General features: G+C 37.9%; 1 protein-coding gene and 1 long non-coding RNA gene across 2 annotated transcripts in view; one reads left to right on the top strand and one right to left on the bottom strand.

Annotated features, from left to right (window-relative positions):
• Window positions 1-10,898, bottom strand: part of LOC114486735 (uncharacterized) — a 32,232-nt gene extending 21,334 nt beyond the window's left edge. Inside the window, exons 1-2 of the long non-coding RNA XR_003680970.2 lie at window positions 9,887-10,898; window positions 6,988-7,193 (exon numbers count right to left, since the gene is read on the bottom strand). This is a non-coding gene — a long non-coding RNA (uncharacterized lncRNA). The remainder of the gene's footprint in view (window positions 1-6,987; window positions 7,194-9,886) is intronic.
• Window positions 1-14,975, top strand: part of ACOT12 (acyl-CoA thioesterase 12) — a 55,167-nt gene extending 40,192 nt beyond the window's left edge. The window contains exons 12-15 of the mRNA XM_024125398.3: window positions 10,879-11,012; window positions 12,762-12,890; window positions 14,409-14,535; window positions 14,804-14,975. Of these exons, the coding sequence (XP_023981166.1) occupies window positions 10,879-11,012; window positions 12,762-12,890; window positions 14,409-14,535; window positions 14,804-14,953 (540 nt within the window). The 3' untranslated portion in view covers window positions 14,954-14,975. The remainder of the gene's footprint in view (window positions 1-10,878; window positions 11,013-12,761; window positions 12,891-14,408; window positions 14,536-14,803) is intronic.
• The last annotated feature ends 5,442 nt before the right edge of the window (window positions 14,976-20,417 follow it).

Genomic DNA, 20,417 nt, shown 5'->3' with positions numbered 1-20,417 from the left:
CAATGAATTCGGTAAAGTTGCAGGATAGAAAATTAATACACAGAAATCTGTTGCATTTCTATACACGAACAACAAAAGATCAGAAAGATAAATTAAGGAAAGAATCCCATTTATCATCACATCAAAAGGAATAAAATGCCTAGGAATAAACATACCTAAGGAGGCAAAAGACCTGTACTCTGAAATCTATAATATACTGATGAAAGAAATTGAAGATGACACAGACAGATAGAAAAATATACCATGTTCTTGGATTGGAAGAATCAACATTGCCCAATGACTATATTACCCAAGGCAGCCTACAGATTCAATGCAATCCCTATCAAATTACCAACGGCATTTTTTACATAACTAGAACAAAAAAATCTTAAAATTTGTATGGAAACACAAAAAACCCTGAATAGCCAAAGCAACTCTGAGAAAGAAAAATGGAGCTGGAGGAATCATGCTCCCTGACTTCAGACTATACTATAAAGCTACAGTAATCAAAACAGTATGATACTGGCACAAAAACAGAAATATAGATCATTGGAACAGGATACAAAGCCCAGAAGTAAACCCACGCACCTATGGTCAATTAATCTATGACAAAGGAGGCAAGAATATATTGGGTTGGCCAAAAAGTTCGTTCAGGTTTTTCTGTAAGATGTTATGGAAAAACCCAAACAAACTTTTTGGCCAATCCAATACAATGGAGAAGAGACAGTCTCTTCAACAACTGTTGCTGGGAAACTGGACAGCTACATGTAAAAGAATGAAATTAGAACATTCTCTAACACTATGCACGAAAATAAACTCAAACGGATTAAAGACCTAAATGTAAGACTGGATACTATAAAACTCTTAGAGGAAAACATAGGCAGAACACTCTTTGACATAAATTGCAGCAATATCTTTTTGGATCTACCTCCTAGAGTAATGAAAAGAAAAAGAAAAAGAAAAAAAAAATGGGACCTAATGAAACTTAAAAGCTTTTGCACAGCAAAGGAAACCATAAACAAAATGAAAAGAAAACATTTTGAAGAGAAATGAAGAGCAAACATTTGCATATGATGTGACCAACAAGGGATTAATCTACAAAATATACAAACAGCTCATGCAGTTCAATATCAAAAAAAAAACCAAACAACCCAATCAAAAAATGGGCAGAAGACCTAAACAGACATTTCTCTAGAAAAGACATACAAATGGCCAAAAATAACATGAAAAGATTCTCAACATTGCTAATTATTAGAGAAATGCAAATCCAAAAAACAATGAGGTATCACCTCACACCAGTGAGAATGTCCATCATCAAAAAGTCTACAAACAATAAATGCTGGAGAGGGTGTGGAAAACATTTTGAAGAGAAATGAAGAGCAAACATTTGCATATGATGTGACCAACAAGGGATTAATCTACAAAATATACAAACAGCTCATGCAGTTCAATATCAAAAAAAAAACCAAACAACCCAATCAAAAAATGGGCAGAAGACCTAAACAGACATTTCTCTAGAAAAGACATACAAATGGCCAAAAATAACATGAAAAGATTCTCAACATTGCTAATTATTAGAGAAATGCAAATCCAAAAAACAATGAGGTATCACCTCACACCAGTGAGAATGTCCATCATCAAAAAGTCTACAAACAATAAATGCTGGAGAGGGTGTGGACAAAAGGGAACCCTGCTACACTGTTGGTGGGAATGTAAACTGGTACAGCCACTATGGAGAACAGTATAGAGGTTCCTTAAAAAACTAAAAATAGAGCTACCATATAACCCAGCAATCTCACTCCTGGGCAGGTATCTGGCAAAAAAACATACTTCAAAAAGATACATGCACCCCAACGTTTGCTGCAGCACTATTTACAGTAGCCAAGACATGGAAGCAACCTAAATGTCCATCAACAGAGGAATGGATAAAGAAAATGTGGTACATATATACAATGGAATATTACTCAGCTGTAAAAAAGTATGAAATAATGCCATTTGCAGCAATATGGATGGACCTAGATATTGTCATACTGAGTGCAGTAAGTCAGAAAGAGAAAGACAAATACCATATGATATCACTTATATATATAAAAAAATGATACAAATGAACTTATTTACAAACAGATACAGACTCAGAGACTTAGAAAACAAACTTATGGTTACCAGGGGATAAGCGGGGGAGGGATAAATTGGGAGATTGGGATTGACATATACACACTACTATATATAAAATAGATAGCTAATAAGGACCTACTGTATAGCATAGGGAACTCTACTCAATACTCCATAATAACCTATATGGGAAAAGAATCTGAAAAAGAATATTTATATAGATAGATAGATAGATAGATATAGATAGATATAGATATGTATAACTGAATCACTTTGCTGTAAACCTGAAACTAACACAACATTGTTAATCAACTATACTCCAATATAAAATAAAATTTTTTTTAAATGATAAAAGGATAAATACAAGAGGATATTACACACATTAACATATGCACCTAATACTGAAGCACCTAAATATATAAAGCAAATACTAACAGACATAAAAGGAGAAATAGACATTAAAGCAATAATAGAAGGGAACTTTAACACCACACTTACATCAATGGACAGAACATCCAGACAGAAAATCAATAAGGGAACAGTGCTCTTAAATGATACAATGGACCACATGTACTTAATATAAATCTAGAGGACATTCCAGCCCAAATCAGCAGAATACCCATTCTTTTCAAGTGCACATGGAACATTCTTCAGGACAGATCACGTGCTAGGCCACAAAACAAGTCTCAACAAATTTAAGAGGCTAAAAATCATATCAAGCATTTTTTTCAGACCACGACACCATGAAACTAGAAATCAATTACAGGAAGAGAAAAGGGAAAAACACAAATACGTGGAGACTAAACAACATGTTACTAACAAACCAAGGGTCAATGAAGAAATCCAAGAGGAAATCAGAAAATACCTCAAGACAAATGAAAATGTAAACACAACCTTCCAAAATCTGTGGGATGCAGCAAAAGCAGTTCTACAAGAGTAGTTCATAGTGATACAAGCTTATCTCAAGAAAAATCTCAAATAAACAACCTATCCTACCATCTGAAGGATTTAGAAAAAGAAGAACAAAGCTTGAAGTCAGCAGAAAGAAGGAAATAATAAAGAAGGAAAATAAATAAATAATAATAAAGAAAATAAAATACAGACTAAAAAAACAATAGAAAATATCAATGAAACCAAGAGCTGGTTTTTTGAAAAGATAAACAAAATTGATAAGCCTTTAGCCAGGCTCATCAAGAAAAAAAGAGGGAGGACCCAAATAAACAAAATAAGAAATTAAAGAAAAGAAGGGACTTCCCTGGTGGTGCGGATAAGACTCTGTGCTTCCAATGCAGGGGGCCTGGGTTCGATCCCTGGTCTGGGAACTAGATCCCCCATGCATGCCACAACAAAGGAGCCCATGTGCCACAACTAAGACCAGGTGCAACCAAATAAATAAATAAATATTTTTAAAAACAAGAAATTAAAGAGGAGAAATTATAACAGGTATCACAAAGACATAAAAAAATCATAAGAAAATACCATGGACAGTTATATGCCAACAAATTGGACAGCCTAGAAGAAATGCATAAATTTCTAGAAACACACAATCATCCAAGACTGAATCAGGAAGAAATAAACATTCTGAAAAAACAGTGAAATTGAATTAGTAATCAAAAAAATTCTAGCAAACAAAAGTCCAGGACTGGACTGCTTCACAGGGGAATTCTACCAAACATATAATGAAGAGATAATACCTAGCATTCTCAAACTATTCCAAAAAATTGAAGAGGAGGGAACACTCCCAAATTCATTCTATGAGGCCACCATTACCCTGATATGAAAACCAGACAAAGACACTACAAAAAAGAAAATTACAGGCCAATATTTCTGATCAATATAGATACAAAAATCCTCAACAAAATATTAGCAAGCTGAATCCAACAATATATAAAAAGGCTCATACACCATGATCAAGTGGGATTTATTCCAGGGATGCAAGAATGGTTTAGTATTTGCAAATCAGTCAATGTGATATACCACATTAACAAAAGGAAGGATAAAAATTATATGATCATCTCAATAAATGCAGAAAAAGCATTTGACAAAATTCAACGTCCATGCATGATAATAACTCTCATCCAAATTGGCATAGACGGAACATATCTCAATATAGTAAAGACCATATATGATAAAGTCACTGTTAATATCATACTCAATAGTGAAAAGCTGAATGCTTTTCCTCTAAAATCAGGAATAAGATACCCTTTCTATTTAACATAGTATGGAAGTTCTAGCCACAGCAATCAGACAAGAAAAAGAAATAAAATACATCAAATTGGAGGGGAAGAAGTAAAAGTGTCACTATTTTCAGACAACATGATACTATACAAAGAAAACCCTAATAAAGTCTCCAACAGAAAAACTATTAGAACTAATAAATGAATTCAGGAAAAGTTGCAGGATACAAGACTAATATACAGAAATCTGTTGCTTTTCTGTACATTAATAATGAACTATCAGAAAGAAAAAACAAGAAAACAATCCATTAAAGTCGCATAAAAAAGAATAAAATACCTAGGAATAAACTTAACCAGGCAGGTGAAAAATACATTCTCTGAAAACTATAAAGCACTGATGAAGGAAATTGAAAATGACAGAAAGAAGTGGAAAGATATTCCATGTTCATGGATTGGAAGAATTAACATTGTTAAAATGACCATACTACCAAAGCAATCTATAGATTTAATACAAATTCTACCAAAATACTCATGACATTTTTCACAGAACTAGAATAATCCTAAAATGTATATGGAACCACAGAAGACACCGAATAGCCAAATCAATCTTGAGAAAAAAAGAGCAAAGCTGGAGGTATCACACTCCCTGGCTTCAGAGTATATTACAAAGCTACAGTAATAAAAACAGTATGGTACTGGCACAAAAACAGACACATACAACAATGAGACAAAACAGAGAGCCCCTAAATAAACCCACATACTTATGGTCAATTAATTTATGACAAGAGGGCAAGAATATACAATTGGGAAACTCTCTTCAATAAGTGATGCTGGGAAAACTGGGCAGCTACATGTAAAAGAATGAGATTAGAACATTTTCTCACACCATATACAAAAATAAACTCAAAATAGATTAAAGACTTAAGACTGGAAACCATAAAACTCCTAGCAGAAAACAGAGATGAAAAACTCTTTGACATAAATCATTTTGGATCTGTCTCCTAAGGCAAAGGAAACAGAAGCAAAAAAAAAAAAAAATCCAAATGGGACCTAATTAAATTTAAAAGCTTTTGCACAGCAAGGGAAACCATCAACAAAATGAAGAAACAACCTGCTGAATGGAAGAAAATATTTTCAAATGACATGACCAATAAGGGGCCATATAAACAGCTCATACAACTCATACATATAAACAGCTCATACATATAAACAGCTCATACAACTCAATATCAAAAAAAATAAACAACCTGATTAAAAAATGGGCAGAAGACCTGAATAGATATTTTTCGAAAGACATACAGATGGCTAACAGGCACATGAAATGATGCTCAACAGTCCTAATCATCAGAGAAATACAAATCAAAACCACAATGAGTTATCACCTTACACCTGTCAGAATGGCTATCAACAAAAAGACCACAAATAACAAATATTGGTGAAGAAGTGGAGAAAAGGGAACGCACACTGTTTGTGGGAATGTAGACTGGTACAGCCACTTGAAAAACAGTATGGAGGTACCTCAAAAAACTAAAAATAGAACAACCATACGATCCAGCAATTCTACTACTGGGTATATATCTAATGTATAAATATAGATATGTACGTCTATATAGATTCATATATAGTCACATATATATTCATATATATAGGAGTATAAGCTATAAAATATTACATCAGTATGTTATACACCTGAAACTAATATAATATTGTAAATAAACTGTATTTCAATTTTTTAAAAGGTAAAAAAATCTTTGGGGGAAATTTTTTTAAGAGTCAAGTATCTTTCCAGCCCTGTCTCTACTCCTCCACACTGGCTGTTCTAGGGTCCTTCAAATCGCCCTACCCATTCCTACCTCTGAGCTTAGTTCTCATGCTCCACCTCTCTCTCCTTCTCCTCTCTATCTACCCCAGTCCTACCTGGTCTTCATGACCCAGGACAAATGCTTTTCCATAAAGCCAATCACCCCTGACTGAAGGAACTTATCCCTCTAGGAACTCCTTTAACAATTACTTCTTTATGATTAACTTGTCAATTAATTATGCATTATCTCATAACATTTCTCCCACAGCTACGTTGAGTTAGTATTTGTCTTACATAGTAATTTAACTTTTTACACATGGTCTTTTTCCCTAACTAGATTATAAACATCTTAAGAAAGAAGCCTTGTCTTGACATCTTTCTTCTCAGCACCTTTTACAATGTTTTGCATGTCATCAAATTTAAATTAATGTATATCATTTGGATTTTAATTTTATCTAATTTCAAAGGTATATCAGGAGACCCTTTGAGGCTGATGTCCACACTAAACAGATTATAAGCTCTTTAAGGACCATTTTGTTCATGACTATAGTCCCAGAACACAGCACTGCCTAGCATTCAGGAGATGCTCAATAATGCTGACATTTTGTCTAGGCTCACATTTCAGTGTGTACTGTTTTTCATCATCAATGAAACAGTAGCCTCTAAAATATGATTACCATATGTTCTGGTTTTCCTGGGACAGTCCTGGTTTTCCCATCATAATTATTAACAGTGCCTAAGTGTTCCACTTTGGATAATAAGTTATATGGTCACTTACCCTGAAATCAAAGCAAATTCAGATACTTCATTTATTGTTTTCAGCTCTGACTTTGACCTCCTCTGTGTATTTTGGCTTTGGTTGTTTGCTTTTATTATGTCTTGGTGCTCACTTCTGAGTCCTTTCAGGGTCTTCCTTACCTTCTTTGGATCCAGTTAGGTTTCCATCTATGTTTGGTTCAGTGATGCAGAAATACAGGTTTAACATAACTAAGTTACTTGCTTCTCTTTATCCCTCATAAAAGCTGCTTCAAGACTGTTTTCTTTTACTAATATGAAATCTGTTTTTTGCATCATTGCTGGCATCCGAGCATTCATGAGCAGCATAGCAAAGGACAAACTCATGTCTGGAATGAAGGACGAGAACATATTTAGTGAAGTCATTAAAATTTCAATTCTTAAAGAGTTTGGTGCCAGAAACCAATCTAAACAAATAAACGTATATTTGCTAGTGTCTAAGGAGAGCCATCAATAATTAATTCTTAAGTTTTGTACAGATACTTATTAGAGAACACTGTATAATTAAACATTCTTATGTTATCTCTGTTGAATTTGAAGCCCTCCTTTCTTTTTTAGATTGTATTTATAATAAAAATCTAATTTTTTCTTTCTGAGTTATCCCCCTCTTCTCTCCCACTTTTTAAAGCTTTTATGTGCTTTTTAACCACCTTCACCATTATACGCTTTTAATTTAAAAATACAGCTCACATTTTTTTCTGTCACCTTTTAGCTGAATAAATTCTTAAAACAAAACAGTCTGTTAAGAATTATACTTATTTCGGGTTATAAAAATCTATACTTATTTTGATATAAATTTTGATAGATGGCAAAATTCTAAAATTTCTAGTATTTGTAACGAAATTGGGCAGTACTTACTGTTTTAACCCATATTTCATTTTCAATGTATAGTGTTGGAATTAATACTACCAGTATTACAAGGAGCAAAAGATGAACCCCCATCTTAAAGGAGCTTATAGTCTATTTTGAAAGTATCACATATATACATATCATAGCTGAAGGATAATTTTAAGGTAGTTTATAAACAAGTGAGAGATTGTAGTATTTAAACCACAAAGGTCAGCTCTTAGGCAATTCAAAGTCAGGGAAGACAGTTGTTTAGAGACAACTTTGGAGAGGAGTTGATTCTTTCCTCCTTGAAGACAGTGTAAGGGTAAATTGCTGGAGGGGTAAAGGGTGCTTTCTAGGCAGTGAGTAGCTTTGAGCCAACCTTCCTGGTTGGAATTGGCATGGGTAAGAGATTGGCCTGACAGGAGTAGCTTTTTATTTAGGGAGTAGATGAGAGTGTACTGGAAGCCAGAATGGCAAGGATCATGTGAAAACCTTCACACAGGACAAAACCCACAGGAAACAGACCAAAGAAGGGCTATTCTCATTGAAGCTGGGGAGGGGCTGGTCCCAGAACTCCACCTGATCATGTCTCCTCCACTTAGCCCAGGGGGTAACCTATCTCCAAGTACTCTACCCCTCTCCCCATGACTCTGTAAAAACCAGTTTTGTCCTCCTTTCCACAATATAGTCTCAATAACATAGCTGTCAACAGATAGTATAAAATTCTAAAACTTTGAGTTATTTCCTCTTGTGCTATTTGTATAAGATCCAAACCCATTAAACAGAATCTTATTAGAATGAAAAAATATATCATTAGTAAAATGTTAACAAGCTCCAGCAGATTTTGAGCCTACTATAAGCTTCATTTCATAGACTAAAATTCTCCAGGCATCAAATGATAAAACATTTGAGATGATAAATGGAATTTAATCTGTATTCTTCCAAGCATGAAAGGGAACTCGTTTTCTTGGAGAGTTGGTCTTGGAGAATTTTTGCACTAAGCCAAAGTTGGCTTTCCTAAAATAGTACGGTTTAAAGAGAACCAACATCAACCACTGCCTTTCCTTGTCTGCTTTGTCTGCATCAATGTCATTAACTCTGATTGTCTGCTACTTTTAACTTTGGGGAAAGGATCAAAATATCATCCACTCATCCAATACTGTACTTGGCACTGGATAAGTCAATTGAGTTTTATAAGGGCAGAATTTAATGATGGCTACTTAGCGTGAAGTTTGTTTTGGCTCCAGGATAGGAAGTCGCAGCATGTATCTGCAACCTGGGGAGCAGCCTCCTGGAAAAGTGCTGTGATAGTTTCCTAGGGCTGCCATAAAAGTACCACAAACTGGGTGCCTTGCAGTTTTGGAAGCTTGAAGTCTGAGATCAAGGTGTTGGCCAGTGTTGGTTCCTTCTGAGGGAGTGAGCGAGAATCTATTCCAGGTCTTTCCCCTAACTTCCGGTGCTTTGCTGGCAATCTTTGGCATTCCTTGGATTGTAGATGCACCACCTGACCTCTGCCTTCACCGTCATATGGGGTTCTCCCAGTGTGTGTGCGTGTGTATGTTTACGTGTCCACATTGCCCCTTTTTATAAGGACACCAGTCATATTGGGTTAGGGGCCCATTCTACTGCAGTATAACCTCATCTTAACTTATTACACCTGCAATGACCCTATTTCCAAATAAGGTCACATTCTGAGCAACTGGGGGTTAGGACTTTAATATATGAGTTGGGGGAGGGGGGGACACAGTTCAACCCTTAAAAAATGCTCAGTCCAGTGTTACATCCCACTCCACCCTGGTTCCACAAAGGTTGACCATGGTTGCCCCATGGCCAGAATCTGACTGAGGTGGTGGGATCACTCTGGCCCCCTGCCCTTGCCTCCTCTGAGACTGCAGAGCCCCAACAGGCTGGCTAAGAGCCACATGGACACCAGGCTTTGATAAGGTAACTTCCCTCTGGATTTACACCAATGAACCTGCTTCTACTTCTGCTGTACGGGGGGCAAAGGTAGGCATGTCTATGCTGGGGTGAGTCTCGGCCACCAACTACAGCTGCATTCATGGTTTTCCTTCTCTTTGATAAGTGCCCACAGCCTACATCATGTCCTCCTTGCAGGCTCAATTTAAAGACAGTCTTCGCACTGAGGTCAATTAGAGAGGTAAAATAGCATAAGCAAATAGTCACTCCTTACCTTTCTAAGCTGCTTTTAGTCAGTTTCTCATTTCTTCATTCTCTTCCTAAAGATATTTATGTTTAAATAAAGGTTTTCTCCCTCACAGCCTGATTTTTCCATCTGCTTGATTCCTGCAGTGAAGTCTTAACCCTATGTTTGTTTGTCTTCTCACAGCTTGTTGCCATGGGAATGATTATAAGATGGCAAATTTCAACACTGTCTTCAAAGAACCCTGAAAAAGATGGATAAAATGGGCAGGATAGAAATGTGCTCTTAGCTGAACACATATCTCTGATTACTGGCCAAAGCACAGTAGAAGGAAAGTTCAGAGTAACAAGGGATACATGGATGTTTAAGTATACATCAAATGGATCCCCACGACAAGCCTCCTCTTATCTAAGGAATAATAAGCACTAGAAACCCAGGAATTGGCTGCCTTGAAAGATGAGCTCTTGTGATTCACAAATGAAAGAATGCTTTGTGCTGAAGAAACGCTTCAGCGTCCCTGTTGAGAGGCTGAGTTGGCTCTAGCGGCGTTGACTTACTCCCTGGGCTCCTTCAGCCCACGTGAAGGCATGCCTGACATCCTGAGAAAGTACGTTAGGCTGCAGCCTTGGCTCCAAGGTCTTAGGGGGAAATGAAGCACTGACTTGCCCAGCAGTCTGGTTATAATTTCTGCTGTTCCTGGATAGAGGCAGGGAAATACCACAAAGAGATAAAGTAAGAAAGGCTTATGTTCTTAGTTTTTCATGAGAAAAACTATTGCACAATAATAACCTACCCTCAAGTCACATATTGTTTAGATGACACAGGGGCATAGCATCCTGGTCTGAGCTCTAGACATCCAAGTATTTAAAGTGAATTTGCCATCATTTGGCTTCATTATTATCCAGGTGCCAAGATGCCTTAGCTAGTGCAATCAGCCTGTGACTACATATATATGCTTGTGGTTTTTAATGTAAAAACACCTATTTTTCTTTTGTAATTTTTTTCTTGTTATTTTCTTTTAGATAAAAATATATACTCTGGAAGAGCACAATATTTTATCTGTTTGTGTTGAAAAGCATGTGGAAAAACCAGCACACTTGGCTTATCATCTCTTGTCCGACTTTACCAAGAGACCTTTGTGGGACTCCCATTACATGTAAGAATAAATTTTAAATATTTTCTTATTCAACCCCGACATCATGTAAAAGATGACCTCTACATTGCAGTCTATCTCCACTGCCCAGTGTATGACCTATTGTTTTATTAAACAGTATTTGCTAAAGCTTGCTCTGCATGGAAAACTGCATCAGGTGCTACTGAGAGACACAAAAATTATTATAATCATCTATTTTTCATCTATATTGAGTTGACATGCTTTACCCACATCTATTGTACTCCTATCAATAACTCTTCAAAGTTGATATTCCTATTTAACAACAGAGAGATCCCAAGACTTGCCAACATTACACAGGCAGTAAAGCAATGGAACCTGAATTGGAACCCAGGTCTGTCAGGCTCTGAATTCCACACTCTTGTACTTTAACACACAGTCTCATTGCTCTTGAGGAAGTGATTATCAAATAGTCCCTCCAACTTCACACTCTTGATCTTTATTTGGGAGTCCCCTCTTTTTCTGTGAAGCAGCACTCCCTGGTGAGAAGCTGGGAGAAGCAGCTGTGTGAGTACATTCTTTCCTTCTCTCCATGTCTGATCAGGGCCCACTCCTGTCAGCCTACATCTCTTCTGTTACTCCTTGTCTCCCACATCCCTAATCCAATCTTCTCCACTCTCCCTCCTTTCCTGGAATGCAGAGCTGGGCATCTTGTCAACTGCACTGTCAGGGTAACACCCCCTTCTCCAAGGAGCCCAAGCTCTTGGGCTGCAGGGCTCAGGCCTCATGGACACCTTGCTTGAAGGAAAGGATTGGTAAGATTATACCTATTATATTCAGCATTACCATTTACTTCCTAATTTGGACGAAGTAGAGTTTCATCTTTTAAATGTCCAAATCTCACTGTGATTAACAGCATGTAATAGACAATTTAACACCACTAAAGTGAAACATCTCTGGGCTCATGTGTTACATTTGCATAGATGCCAGAATGATACATCCTGGTTAATGTTACCATAATAAACATTCAGAGAGAAGAGGAAACACTTGACGATTTTCTTGCTGCGATCTTTGTAGATACTCTATAAGTACAAAGATTTTAGCAAGAATAATGCCTAAACTTGCTGCTCTTTTCAAATGTTTCTCCCACTATTTTCTATATCACCTGATATTCTAGCCTAATTGAACTTGAATGAATGAATGAATGAATTCTAATTCCACTTACTTTTTGGTGCATCTATCATGATTCAGGTACTGTGCCAGGTGTTTTCACTTGATCCTCACAATAACCCCATAGGTACTATTATCTACACTTTATAGATGAAAAAAAAATGACTTGCCTAACATAACATAGCTACTGTGGCAATCTGAGACTCAAAGGCAAGTTGCTTTACTCCAAGCTTAGTGTTCTTTCCCAATATACCATATTCCTTTACCTCAGAGTCGTTGGATTGTCCATATAATTCAGTAGTCTTCAAAATATTATTACTTGATCCTAGAGAAAAATAATTTTGAGGAAAAAAGAAAAGTGCCTTTCTCTGCAGTGTTGAGGGCAGTGACCTTAGAGTCAGATGGCCAGCATTCTTTTCATCACATGCAGAATTATTCCTTCTGGCCAAACAACTCTAAAAACGGACTTTAAGAAATGATGCTGGCTTTGGGGGGATGGTTATGTGAGCAGAAGGGTGAATATGGACACCTATAATGAAGTTTTGCAAACAAACAAAAGAAAGGAATGCCTTATTCTACCAGGTAGAAAAATGTAGACTTTCTGTCACTGTTCTATTTACATAGGTCCTGTGAAGTCATAGACTGGGTAAGTGAAGATGATCAGATATATTATATCACTTGTCCTGTGGTGAATGATGACAAACCCAAAGACTTGGTAGTACTTGTTTCACGAAGAAGGCCTCTCAAAGATGGGTGAGTATATGTAATTCAAGTGTTATAGCAATGTCTTATAGTTTAGAGTAGAAAGAAAAAGTTGATATGAAAACAAGGAAGTCAATGGAATAAGCATTTCTGGTCTTGAATGATGTTCATGTGAATTTTTTCTAGATGAGGCTTTAGTTATCATTAAAAAACAAACAAAGGAAGAAACAATTATCTATTAAGTGCCAGCCACGTGCAAAGCATCTGTAAGACTCGTAAAGCAGTTCCCTTTCCTTTTGCTCTATGCAGATGTAAAACGGATATTTAGCAAACCTTCAAAATATTCCATTACTGTAAAAATGCAGTGAAAGTCAAATAAAATACCAGGAATTGGTATTTATTTACAAAGACTACAGAATTTACAAAGACGCAACTGTGCTAGACACCCAAAATGGCTGGCTGTCAGTTAGAGTGTCTGTTCATGGCTTCTCCATGGGCATTGGACTTCTCAGAGAATAGTGTCTAGGTTCTAAGGGGAAGGGTCCCAAGAGCAGGTGTTCAAAGGGACAAGAAGTAGAAGCTGCCAGGGCAGTTATGGTCTACCCCTGGAACTAGCCAGCATTATTTCTGATGTCAAAGCTGGCCTCTAGAAATAATCCCTCCCGTGTGGGATTAATGCACATGGATGTTCAGTGTAGTATCATTTACTATGGCAAAAGATACTAGAAATAAACTGAAGCTCCATCTTATTAATTATGGTAGAACCATACTACAGAGTACTATACCAGCATTAAAAAGGATGAAGTAGTCACAGAGGCATTGATACAGAAACACCTCCAAAGTTTTACCATTAGGTGAAAAATCAAATTATAGACCAATATTTGTAAAATGATTATATTTATGTAAAAATCTACATACGTCCATTTGCTTACATAAATGTTATATATTTATAAAAAGATCTGCAGGATCACAATATAACGTGGTCATCTCTAGGATAAGTATGTATTGTGCTTATGGTGGACTGAAGGATGACTTCTATTTTCTAATGTATAGGGTTCTCTATTGTTTGAAGGTTCTTTAAAACAATGGTATTCGGGCTTCCCTGGTGGCTCAGTGGTTGCGCATCCGCGAGCCATGGCCGCTGAGCCTGCGCGTCCGGAGCCTGTGCTCCGCAACGGGAGAGGCCACAACAGAGGAAGGCCCGCATACCCCAAAAAAAAAAAAAAAACAATGGTATTATTTTTTCATTAAAAAAAGAAGAGACTGAAATTACAACCCATTAGGGCACCAAAAAAAAACCAGTTTGGAGGTTGACTGCAGCTTTGCGGAGTTATACAAAGTATATGTAATTCTTAGGCAGAAAACACCTATGGCCCTTATTATTATTTGCTATACTTGAATGTATCTATAGAGAATGTTTTCCTATGTATACCACTCATCTAAAAGATCTGAGTGTCTATAGTTTTACTTCTACTATATAAACAAGTTGCATTAACTGCAGGAATTTATTTTCTAACAACTATTCTTTGTTTCTCTCAAGAACTTTGAAAATGTCCTTTTATCTTTCAGTCACACTTACACGGTGGCAGTGAGGTCAGTTATTCTGCCATCAGTCCCACCTTCTCCACAGTACATCAGAAGTGAAATAATAAGTGCCGGATTTCTCATCTGTGCTATTGACAGCAGTTCATGTACCGTAAGTTTGATGAAACATCTGCAGATTAATTTGTTCCTACGGATACAGAGGAACCTTTTACCTGGATTTACTAATTAACTGTAATTCTGCAATGTGTGTCCACCCACACCCACCAGGGTATCCTAAGGTCATCCTTTCAGATCCATTCCCAAAAGATTAGGGTCATAGCCTCTGCTACACCAACAAGATTGAGATCCCTGCTTGAAAAAGCTCCAAGTCAATAAGAAATTAAAATATTGTTTTGTTTTGCTTTGTTTTTTTGAAACAGGTATCTTACTTTAACCAGATTTCTGCTAGCATCCTTCCTTACTTTGCTGGAAATCTTGGTGGCTGGTCAAAATCCATTGAAGAGACAGCAGCCTCCTGTATACAATTCATAGAGAACACTACTGATGATGGGTTGATAAGCATATTTTAAATGATAAACTTTAAATTATCAGTCATTTTATTTTCCACTTTCAATTTCAAGCACCCCTAGCTCTGACACTTGACAAGCTTCTGGGCCACAAATAATTTAATATCAGCCTAAGCAAAATGCAGTTATGAAGAGGTTAAAAAACAAAATGCATCCCAAGTCCAATACCAGTGATTTGGGTTAACATTAAAAGAGCTTTAAAACTCTGTTTTAGATCACCTGTGGCTTTGCTCCCTTCCAGGGGCACAGGCAATAGAAAATTTCCCACATGCAATATTGTGTGTTCTGTAAAATGGTGTAAGTTAGGTTAAAATAATCAAAACATTTTTAGGCTACATGTTCTGTTTGAAAGTTTACAAAATTTTTTTTTTTTTTTTTTTTTTTTTTTGCGCTACGCGGGCCTCTCACTGTTGTGGCCTCTCCCGTTGCGGAGCACAGGCTCCAGACGCGCAGGCTCAGCAGCCATGGCTCACGGGCCCAGCCGCTACGCGGCATGTGGGATTTTCCCGGACCGGGGCACGAACCCGTGTCCCCTGCATCGGCAGGAGGACTCTCAACCACTGCGCCACCAGGGAAGCCCTAGTTTACAAAATTTTATAAAATCAGAAATGATAAGTTGGCTAGTTGATTAATAGTATGGGGTTGTTCCATGTACAGCAGGTATCTGTATGTCAGGAGCATCTGACAAGATGTATTACATGTTTTAGAGCTTTAAATTAGGAAGACATTAAAACATAATGGAATCCAATCAATTTTAGTAATAGGCACTACTTTCCTAGTGTCATTTAACATATATCAAGTTAGCTGACCAATTTAGTATCTATTGCTCTATCTACACTCACAAAGTACCTGCAAAATGTGATATTGTAGGGAAAGCATTAACTGAGCTCTACGTTCATAATCATTACATTAGACATTTATTCCCTAGACTTTTTAAAACTTTTTATTTATTTTATTTTTGGCTGTGTTGGGTCTTTGTTGCTGCACATGGGATTTCTCTAGTTGCAGCAAGCAGGCACTACTCTTCATTGCGGTACACAGGCATCTCATTGTGGTGGCTTCTCTTGTTGTGGAGCACGGGATAGGGTGCACGGGCTTCAGTAGTTGTGGTACGTGGGCTCAGTAGTTGTGGTGCACGGGCTTAGTTGCTCTGCGGCACGTGGGATCTTCCCGGACCAGGGATCAAACCCGTGTCCCCTGCATTGGCAGGCGGATTCTTAACCACTGTGCCACCAGGGAAGCCCTACATTTCCTTTTTTAATGGAAATGTATTTGATTGCTCTTTCACTCATTCAATAAATATTTATTAAGAACCTACTTTGTGTTAGACACTTTTAGGCACTGTGGGTTCAGCAAGGAACAGAAGCATACTGATAACATCATAATAAAATATTGATAAATAAATAGAATATTTAGGAGGTAAGTGTTTAATGGAAAAATAAAGCAGGGTAAAGGATGTGAGTGCTGGGGAGGTGTTGGAGGTAGTTGTTCATACTTTAAATAGGGTGGTCACTTGCCAGAAGCAGCAGGAAAATGCTTCTGCTGCTTCTGGGCCCCCCTCCCCACGGCTGGGAGGCCAGCGCTGTGGCTCAGTGCAGAGCCTGGGGTCCTTCAGCCCCACTGACTTTGCAGACCCCCCCACCTCCTTACCTCTGCCACCCACATTGCAGCTGGACCAGGGCCGGAGGGGCCTTGTAAGAGGAGTTCCAGGAGTTGCCCTCGTGCCCGGGAATGCAGGCATGTGGACCAGGGGTCAGAAGTGTGAAGCTTCACATATACTCCTTAAGACTACTGCAAGTTAAAGATGTAAAATTTAATAACATTTTTCTGGCCATGAAACATGACTTCTGTTAAACAACAAGAAGGTGTGGGGGGGAGTTCACACTGAAAAATAGTAAATATTCTATATAACGAATGTAGCAATATATACATCCAGGATTTGGGCTTTTGGTTATTGATGGCCTGGTGGATAGGGTGGTCAGAGTAGGCCCCATTGAGGGATATTTCAGTGAAAACCTGAAGGCAGAGAGGGACTGAACCACGAGGAGCTCTGGAGAGAGCATGTTTCCTGCAGAAGAACTAGCCCAGGCACAGCCTTTGAGATGGGAATGTGTTTCTGGCACATTCCAGGAAAAGCAGACACTGGAGAGGCTGGAATAGAGAGGTAATTAAAGACAGATGAATTAAAGACAGCCTTTTCTGGACTTCTTCAGTGCCCTGACTTTAAGCAAACACGACTGAACCAAGGGTAAGCAGCAAAGCTGGTTCATCAGCAGTTACCCTCAAGCCACTGTAGACTAAGGACAGAGGGAACATAAAAATGTAGTCATGCTTATTTTCTCCTTTGGAGTGTCAAAATATCCTCCAGGAACACTAAAGATTTCATACCTTTCTGTCTGCACCGGGGCACGAACCCATGTCCCCTGCATCGGCAGGCGGACTCTCAACCACTGCGCCACCAGGGAAGCCCTGTACCTTTCTTGATAGTAAGGCTTTTCAAGTGTGTCTAACAGGACTGAAAGCTTTTTGATTAAGAAAGGAAGTTCTTCCTTATTAATTCTTCCCGGTTTTAATGCAACTGTGTTTCTGATTTATATTCAGTTTTTCTACCATATTTTTAAAGAATTCTAGAGAAAAAAATGTAAAAATTGATCTATACAGTTTAGAATATAGTTTACCCTTATGGTCTAACACCTCTAGGAAATAATGAACAATTTTAATTAAACCTAGAGAAATCCAGAGTATTTTTATATATACCATCACATGGTTTTGTTCATATTTCTTATTGCACATTTCAGAGACAAACTTGGAAATTTTTATTGGTATATTTATAGGAGTAGTTTTGAAAATATATGTTGAAAATGTGTATGTTAAGGAATAAGTTTATGTTTAGAATAAATTATTGAAATGTAAACTATGAAGCTTGTTCATGATTCATTTTACCCATTTGAAGGTAGAGTAACTACTGGGACAGACAGTTCACCATGGGCCCAGAGGGGTCCTGCATATTATTGCTGAGTGTGCCAAACTGCAAGATTTATTTATCCACAGGCAAATGCTAGTCCCATAGGCAATTAAGTAGGTCAAGGTGACCACAGCTTGACTTCAGTGTAATGGCTCACTCTCTGGGAGTAGGAAGGCTGGCTTGTTTGCTCTGTGCTACAGCGTTTGCAACTTGTTCCTCAGCTGTGACACAAACCCACTATGTCTATAAGCATCCATCTGGGCCCATGATGTCACCCTGTGGGGACTAAGGGAAAAAGGGAAGCAACAGAAATAAGTTGATACTCACGATATTCACGCTGTTTGCTGTGCCATGAGTACTATCTTTTGTCTCTGCACCAGGATTCTCATGCCTTGTCGACATCCAAGAAACAGTAACAGACTAGTGTATTAAGAATCTCAGACCCTTCACAGTTCTTGATAGTAACCCACCTCCAGATTCAAAAGTCAGAGAAATATTATAAAATGTCTTTCTCATTGTACACCTGAAGGTATAAAGTACCATATAAAAATTACACATCTGATGCCATCTTTCCCTTCCTCATTTTGTGACATTTTTAGGGACATTTGAAAATAGATTCAAAATTAATATTTCTATCATTTCCATAGCTCATTATCCCTCTCCATGTCTTCCCTTCTTTCCTTATCTGGCTTAGATTCCAGGTCTATCATTAATACCACACCCTGGAAAACACCTGTACCTTTTCCTTTCATTCGACTTGTCTGGCAAACTCAAAACTGTGGTTAAAGTATTTGTAATACCTCACCCCTGCACTAAGCACCTGAAAATTGTGGACGGGTCTCACTTGAAATTTATGACCACAGATTTCAAAAGGGCTCTGATAATACTACTACATTTCCTATATGTTTGCTATTTCACACTGCCTTCTCTTCCTTCAAGTTTCTCATGTCTCCTACCCTTTCTCAGTTAATGAAATTTAGAAAATACTTCTTTGAGGAAAATATAAACGAGTTGTCTCATCTCCCCATCTATGTACATTCCACATCTTTGCCATCCCTCCTATCACAATGAATTAAACATCTCTACCCTAGCAAAGAACGATTTCTCTAACCTTCTCCGAGGCTTCCCTCCTCCAATTCTCTTTTTTTCTCTATCTCAGGAGTCTTTCCTGGATTATTTTCCTAACCACTATTATCTCTTATCTTAAAATAAATCAAAACAAAGCAAAACAACACTTCACCTGATCCAGTTTCCTAAAGGCCACCCATCGCTACTCCAATTATCTATAAATGTGGTCTTCATATCCTTATTTCATTTACCAAACTGTACTTCTCCCTCTATTACTCCACAAAGACCTCTCTTATTGCCACAACTAAAGGACCTGTTCTTAGCTTATTTAGCCTCTGAGCAGCATTAACAAAATTGACTAGTTCCTTCTTTTTGCAGCATTGTCTCCGCTTGGCTTCCATGATGTCACACTCTTGGATTTCCTCCTGTGTGACCAGTCACACTTAAATCCTCTTGAAGTTCTTCCTCCTCCACCAGACCTCTAAATAATAGACTACCCAGGGCTCTGTTCTTGGCCTCTTCTCCTCTATCTCCATTCCTCAGTGAGTCCACCCAGCCTCTGGGTTTTAAAAGACATCTACTTGCCAATAACTCCTAAATCTGTGTCTCAAGCCCTAAACTCTCCTCAACTCCACACTTGTATATCTAACTACTTATTTGACATTTCCACTAAGATAATCGTCATCTCAAAGTCCACATTTCCAAAATAGATCCCTTAATTCTGCCACCTTTCCCTCCATAAATCCTCCTTCCTTCAGGAAATCTTATTAGCTCTATGTTAAAAATATCAACATAATCAGAACCTGACCCCTTCTAACAACTCCACCATGACGACCCTCATTCACACCATCTTCTCTCACCTGAATTATAACCTGTTTTTATCCTTACTCCTCCCTTCACTCTGCTCTCAACTCGGCAATCAGATCATGTCACATTTCTCCCCAAACGTGTGAAAAATTTTGCATATCACAGAGTGAAAGCCAAAGCTTTATAATGGTCTGGGGTATGTTGTGGTACGTTGGATTATTTTTCAGAAATATTCACTCCCTCACCACCATCCCCACCTCCACGAATGGAGCGTGCTATTCTACCTCTTGTCTCTGAGCTCAATTGTGTGACTCATCAACAGACATGATGCAACCAAAAGCTTGAAAATGGTTTTGCAAGTGGACCTGCCCTCTTACGTCTCTGCCACTGTCCTGAGAAAAACATGTCAGGGCTAGCCTGCTGGTCCCAGGAAAAGGAAGAGAGACACATGCGATAGAGCCTCTTCATCTGAGCCTAGCTTAGATCAGCTGACCCCAAACCAAACTTCTTATGGATGTGAGCAAGCCCAAATGAGATTAGTAGAGCTGTCCAGATAAGCCCAGTCTAGATCTGACTCATAGGCATGAGCTAAATAACCGCTTATTAGTGTACGCTTCTGAGAGTTTG

Source organism: Physeter macrocephalus, chromosome 8 (genome assembly GCF_002837175.3).
Source record: "Physeter macrocephalus isolate SW-GA chromosome 8, ASM283717v5, whole genome shotgun sequence".
In the NCBI taxonomy this organism is placed as follows: domain Eukaryota; kingdom Metazoa; phylum Chordata; class Mammalia; order Artiodactyla; family Physeteridae; genus Physeter; species Physeter macrocephalus.
This window is presented reverse-complemented; position numbering and strand designations above follow the sequence as displayed.